At 56.2% G+C, this 7051-nt stretch overlaps 2 protein-coding genes across 2 annotated transcripts; both read right to left on the bottom strand.

Annotated features, from left to right (window-relative positions):
• Positions 1 to 2555: 2555 nt before the first annotated feature.
• On the bottom strand, positions 2556 to 3026 carry LOC109744494 (uncharacterized mitochondrial protein AtMg00820-like). Its single transcript, XM_020303617.1, has one exon. The coding sequence runs from the start codon at positions 3024 to 3026 to the stop codon at positions 2556 to 2558; it is 471 nt and encodes a 156-aa protein (XP_020159206.1).
• Positions 3027 to 4951: 1925 nt separating this feature from the next.
• On the bottom strand, positions 4952 to 5854 carry LOC109744496 (uncharacterized). The gene has a single exon (XM_020303618.1). It carries the CDS (start codon positions 5852 to 5854, stop codon positions 4952 to 4954), a length of 903 nt encoding a protein of 300 aa, XP_020159207.1.
• Between the last annotated feature and the right edge of the window lie 1197 nt (positions 5855 to 7051).

Genomic DNA, 7051 nt, shown 5'->3' with positions numbered 1-7051 from the left:
TGACCAGAAACTTGCAGAAATTCTAGAGGCCAAATGGCTAAATGGATTGAGCCACAACTTGGTGGAGGGAGTTTATATGGACAGGTGAAGGCCTAGAAAAATTTACAGCCATAATGAAGCAAATTAAAATATACTTGCTTCACAAACTGAAATTTTTGGACAGAGACAAAGATTTGAAGCTGTGCTCACATGGAGGCATTACATGAGCTCAACTTTGGTGAAGGGCTATGATTTGATGATATGAAGGACCAATGAAAAGTGCAACTCATTTGGATATGCCTAGCTTGTACCTCCTTCACAAAGTTTCTTTCTGGACAAAAACTTTGGAAAATCATAATTAAATGAATACTAGGCAAATGAGGTTGCATTTCGGCATGTGGCAATGATATGGACATAAAAAGACGTCCAAGGAGTTTGGGGTCAATTGGGCAAAGGAAAATAGCACTTGCTTCACAATGTGCCATTTAGGGCAGAATAGGAAATGAATTATTTGAGCATGATGATAAACATGGCAAATGAAATGTTTTGCCATATTTGAGGAAGATATGACCCAAACAATTTATGAGAATTATTTGGGAATTTTAGGAGTGATGTAAATATAGGTTCCTTCACAACCTAGGGCAAAAAGGATAATTCCTTTAATAGAAAAGGAATATTCCCAATAAAAAGAATATTGGGATTGGGCTAGGATGGAAATGATATGATCTAGGGAAGGATTTGGGTATGACAAGCCACTCTGGAAGCAAAGAAGAGTTCATCTTCTTCAGTTTCCAGACTACAAAGCCACGGAGAAAGAAAACTCAAGCAAAAACCTCAGAAAATCAAATGAAAAAGAAAGGGCCAAAAATCAGGCTGTGACATCAATCCCAACTACTAATCCCGATTCCAATAATACATACGCTGAGCTACCCTCGAACAGGCACGTAACACAAATACACATAGACTTAGGGTTTCCTTCCTCTAAGTCGAGGAGGCCATGCGGGACGACGCAGGGGCAACCTCTCGTCCATGGCTGCGCTGAAGGATCTTGTCGCCACCAGCCGGTCCGACTGCTCGTCCATGGCGGCCGCAGGCGACGGTGCCGGCAGAGCGGACTCCACGTTTATAGCGGCCGCACCAAGAGATCATCAAAGGCGGCCGGACCAACTTGTAGAGGAATAGGATGCAACTCTCAATGTATTGATAGGTGCATATGCACAAGTATATACAGTACATAGGGCAAGTCATATCCTCAACTATACACAAGGAGGAGACTTGGAGTACAAGAATACATGTGCTAAATACATATCTCAACACCCCCCCCCCCCCGCAGTCGAAGTGACACCGTTGCTGACGCAGAGACTGGACCGGAATTCCTCGAAAGACGTCGTAGGCAAGCCTTTGGTCATGATGTCGGCAAATTGTTGGGAGGTGGGAACGTGCAAAACACGAACATGGCCAAGAGCCACCTGATCCCGAACAAAATGGATATCAAGCTCAATGTGCTTGGTGCGGAGATGATGAACCGGGTTGGTGGAGAGGTAGAGGGCGGAGACGTTGTCGCAGTAGACGACCGTGGCCTTCTCAACAGGACACGAGAGCTCGTGAAGAAGCTTACGAAGCCAGGAGCACTCAGCAACAACGTTAGCCACAGCGCGGTACTCAGCCTCGGCACTTGACCGCGAGACGGTGGGCTGTCGCTTGGATGACCACGACACCAGGGATGGTCCAAGGAATATGCAGTAACCCGAAGTAGAACGACGGGTGTCCGGGCAGCCGGCCCAGTCGGCGTCGGAGTAGGCGACCAGATCAGTGGCAGTGGAGGCGCGCAGAGTAAGACCAAGATCCATAGCACCGCGGATATAGCGGAGAATCCGCTTAACAACAGTCCAGTGAACGTCTCGAGGAGCATGCATATGCAGGCAGACCTGCTGAACCGCGTACTGAAGCTCCGGTCGAGTGAGAGTGAGGTACTGGAGAGCACCAACAATGGACCGGTAGAAGCCAGCATCCGGAGCGGGAGTACCATCAGTAGCAGAGAGCTTGGCCTTCGTGTCGACAGGAGTGGCGGCCGGTTTGCAATTAAGCATTCTAGCACGGTCGAGGAGCTCATGAGCGTACTTCCGTTGATGAAGAAAGAAACCATCAGGACGACGCACCACCTCAACACCAAGGAAGTAGTGCAACAGACCCAAGTCCTTGATGGCAAACTCAGCACGGAGACGATCAGTAAGCCGGTGAAGGATCTCAGAAGTGCATGCTGTCAGGATGATGTCGTCAACATAGAGCAGCAAATACGCCGTGTCGGTGCCCTGGTGATAAACAAACAGCGAAGCATCGGAGCGTGTAGAGCGGAAGCCGAGTTGGTGAAGAAACGCTGTGATGTGCTGGTACCAGGCACGAGGAGCCTGCTTGAGCCCATATAATGAGCGTGAGAGCAGACACACATGATCAGGACACGCCGGGTCAACAAACCCCGTGGGCTGCTGACAGAAGACCTGCTCCTCAAGATGACCATGGAGGAACGCGTTGGAGACGTCCATCTGATGAACCGGCCAGGCACGAGAGACCGCCAACTATAAAACAGTGTGGATCGTCCCGGGCTTAACAACCGGAGCGAAGGTGTCGGTGAAGTCCACACCGGCGCGTTGCCGGAAACCACGAACAACCCAACGTGCCTTGTAGCGATCAAGAGTGCCGTCGGGACGAAGCTTTTGTTTGAAGACCCACTTCCCGGTGATCACGTTAGCGTGCCGGGGACGGGGAACAAGCTGCCAAGTCCAGTTCCGCTGCAAAGCGTCGAACTCCTCCTGCATGGCGGCCATCCAAAGAGGGTCGCGGAGAGCGGCCCGAACCGAGGACGGCAGCGGGGAAGGAGCGGACGTCGAGGCGGTGCAGATGTAGTCATCCGCATAGCGGGAGCTCGGGCAGAAGACACCGGTGCGCGAGCGTGTGACGGGTCCGGCCGTCGGAGCAGCCGCGGGTGGCGGCGAGGCCGTGGCATCCACGGCGTCCACGGGAGAGGTGGTGGCATCCACGACATCCATGGGAGAGGCGGGCCGCGCTCAGGTCGAGGCCGCGGCGTCGGGAGAACCAGGCGACGACGAGGCGGAGATCGCGCCAGCAGGCGACCCAGGCGGGGTCGGTGCAGGCGACCGAGGCGGGGTCGAAGCCACGCCAGGAGAGGCCGCGCCAGGGGAGGCCGCGCTAGTAGAGGCCGGCCCAGCCGGCGACCCAACATGCGGCCCACCATGCATGGCGGGGGACCGGGGCAACGTCGACGCGGCTCCAGGCGACGAGGGCGTCGAGCCATAGGAGGGAGCCGCGGATGGCCCTGATCCGGAGGAGGGCGCCGCGGGCGGGGGTGACGGAGCACCCAAGGCCGGCAGCGGGCAGCGACGCGGAGGAGAACCCGTCGCGGGAGGGGAAGACGGCGCCACCTGTTCCTGTGCAAAGGGAAACACAAGCTCATCAAAGTACACGTGCCGTGAGGTGATGACACGGTGAGACACGGGGTCATAGCAGCGATAACCCTTAGTGTTGACCGGGTAACCAAGGAAGAAACATGGAACGGAACGAGGAGCGAGTTTATGAGAGGTGGTGGCGGTGGTGTTGGGATAACAACGGCAACCGAAAATACGGAGACCATCGTAGGAGGGAGGAGTGCCATATAAGAGATGGTGAGGCGCATAGTTCCAGCGCGGACGGCATGGCCGGAGGTTAAGGAGGAGGGTGGCGGTGGCGAGGGCATCTGGCCAAAACCGAGAGGGCATGTAGGCATGGAAAAGAAGGGTACGCACACACTCATTGAGGGTGTGTAGGATGCGCTCGGCACGGCCATTCTACTGGGAGGTGTATGGACACGTGAGACGAAACACGGTGCCGTGGGAGGAAAGAAGATGGCGGATGGTGAGATTGTCGAATTCTTTCCTGTTGTCGGTCTGAAGTGCGAGTATGGGTCGCCCGAACTGTCTGGAGACATAAGCATAGAATGCAATGAGAGTGGCGGCAACATCGGATTTCCTACGAAGAGGAAATGTCCACACAAAGTGAGAGTAATCATCCAGTATAACAAGATAATCAAGATAACCAGAATTACTAGGTACTGGAGATGTCGATACATTGCTATGAATTAACTCAAACGGAAAGGAACAACTGTGGAAGAGGAACTAAAAGGAAGGCGAACATGTTTGCCTAACCGGCAGGCTTCACAGGAGTGAGCGGCCATTTTATTACATGAAAAAGAAAATCCTCTCATTATTTGACGAAGTGAAGAAGTGCTAGGATGCCCGAGACGAGCATGCCAAAGATTGACGCCGGCGGAAAAATCTCGAGGACCACCCGGAGATAACGGCGACTGAACTGGGTAGAGGTCGCCGGGACTGTCACAGCGGTGAAGAATCATCCTGGTGTGAGTGTCCTTAACAGAAAAGCCAAATTCGTCAAATTCCACAGTTACAAAATTATCACGAGAAAGATTACGAACAGAAACTAAGTTCTGAATGAGATGAGGAGAAACAATGACATTATTAAGAGAGAGAGGTCTAGAGTTAGAGGGAAAGGGTGCAGAACCGACATGAGAGATAGGAAGACCAACACCGTTGCCGATGATGATGCGGGAGGGAGTGGAAGTGGGATGGACGGAGGAGAGGTTACCCGGATGAGCGGACATATGAGCGGTGGCACCGGAGTCCATAATCCAATCGACGCCACCACCAGAGTAGGGTGGCGGCTGCTGCAGCACCGCTAGAAGGGCCGGGTCGTAGTAGGGGGCGCCGTACGCGCCGTAGGAGGGCACGACAGGAGGGGCGGGAGCACCACCGTGGGCGCCGAGAGGCGCGGCCAGGAGCACCTGATGCGTGCTCAGGCGGGGGCCGAGGATGCCCGGGGCGGGGGGCTGCGGCACTGGCATACTGTATGCGTGCACGACCCTCGTCCAGGGGTTGTAGCCTTTGGCCCAGGGTTGTGGGGGCTACTGCTGGGGAGCATGACCACCGCCGCCGCCACCTATCCCTCCGCCTTGGCGTTGACCGCCGCGACCGCGGTGACGGTAGCCGCCGTTCCCACCGTTGCGCAGTGGTTGGGGCGGCTGCGGCACCGGCATGGGGTGCGGGACGGCCGGAGGACGGGGCGCCGAGGGTGGTGTAGAGGCGCCGGTGGAGAGGCCGGCGGCGAGCGCGGTGTGGACGGCGCGGGTGCGGAGGTGCTTCATCCACCGCTCCTCAAGACGAAGATAGGCCACCACCCGCTCGTAAGTAGGGTTGGCCATGAGGGTGAGGTTGGAGGCGGCGTTGCCGAAGTCCTCGTTGAGGCCGGCGGTGAGTGTCGAGAGGAGAAGCTCGTCGCCCACCTTGAACCCGACGTCGTTGAGCTCGTCGGAGAGGGTCTTGAGCCGGAGACAGAAGGTGTCGATGGTGGAGTCGTTCTGATGACACCCAAAAAATTCCTGCTGCAAGAAAACAATCCGTTGAAGCTTGTTGTCGGTGAAGAGGCCATTGATCTTGGTCCACACCGTGTAAGCATCGTCCCCATCGCAAACGACGGTGTGGAAGATGTCCGAAGAGACGGTGAGGAAGAACCACCGGATGAGGGTGGCGTCGGTGGCGAGCCAGTTGGCGTCGTGGGCGCCGGCGAAGAAATTGGCGAGACCGTCCACATGATCACGAAGGTTGTACTCACGGAAGAGGAGATTGAAGTAGGTTTTCCAGGCATAGTAGTTTGCGGAGGTGTGGGAGAGGATGATGGGGACGTGATCGGAGAGGTGGATGTTGCGGATGTCGGCGGCTTGGGGCTCATCGGGCTCGCACCCGTAGGAGGAGTCGAACGGGTTGCTAGGGGGTGCGCTGGAGGAGGAGGAAGTGCCGAGGACCGACATGGCAGCAAGGAGGGATGGCAGCGCGGGATGGGATCGGGAGGGGGTTTAGGGTTTCGGGAGGGAGGCGGCTCGGGGTGAGCGGCGGAGCGCGGCAGGGAGGGTGGGGGCGCGGCGGGGAGGGTGGGGCGCGGCGGGGAGAGGGTTGTGGTGGGGGGAGGGAGGAGGCGCGGCGGCCGGGGAGGCGGCAGCGCGGTTCAGCGGGAGCGGCGGCGACCTGGAGAGGCGACGGCGGCGCGGCTAGGGCTGGGACCGAGGGTTAGGCTGATACCATGTAGAGGAATAGGATGCAACTCTCAATGTATTGATAGGTGCATACGCACAAGTATATATAATACATAGGGCAAGTCATATCCTCAACTATACACAAGGAGGAGACTTGGAGTATACATATCTCAACACAACTCCTTCGTATGGTTTGCTCTCGTTGTCGCTCTCAGTACATGACGGCCACGTCAAAAGACCTCGTCGTCGACGCAAGACGATACATGACTTCTCGTCTGTGACCCAAGCAGCTGCTCAATAAACTGCCCTAGCTTCATCTAACTAGCTAGAAAGATTGGTGTACTCATTTCTCTTAAACCAAACCAGAGAGGAGAGAGGGGATGTTTAGATCAACATCTCATCAGCAAGTTAAGCTGAGTGAAAATATGACACCACTACCTTGTTTACCAGCCTTTAACCATATGCAAAGTGTATTGTTGCATGTTGTGGGGAGTGCTTCGGTACAACCCCCCTAAAACGTATAATGGGTAGTATGGTCATTTCACATTAGGTATAGGAATACCCACCCCGACGCCGTACGTCCGCGCGCGACGTCATACGCCCGCCCGCGTATGCCGCACCTGTCGCCGTACGTACGCCCGCCCGCGTACCCGCACCAATCGCCGTACGTCGCCGCCGTACGCCCGCACGTCTCCACGTTGGCGCCGACAGTTATTGGAGAAAAAACAAAGACACGGTAGCCGCCGACGCCCGCCGTCGAAACCCTAAACCCTAACGCATCCACGCCGTCTCCACATTGGCCCCCGTCTGCACGAAGTCGCCGTCGCCCGGGTCGCCGCCCAAACAGGCCGCCGCGCGTGCCCCGGCGCCGTTGCCGCTGCCGCCGTGCGTGCCCCGGCGTCGTTGCCGCTGCCGCCGTGTTCCATTCCCGTCGCCCAGATGGCCGCCCACCCGTGATTTACGTCGCCGCCTCCC

This window comes from Aegilops tauschii, chromosome 5 (genome assembly GCF_002575655.3).
Source record: "Aegilops tauschii subsp. strangulata cultivar AL8/78 chromosome 5, Aet v6.0, whole genome shotgun sequence".
NCBI lineage: Eukaryota > Viridiplantae > Streptophyta > Magnoliopsida > Poales > Poaceae > Aegilops > Aegilops tauschii.
The sequence above is the reverse complement of the archived record's forward strand: the minus strand, read 5'-3'. Positions and strand labels throughout refer to the sequence as shown.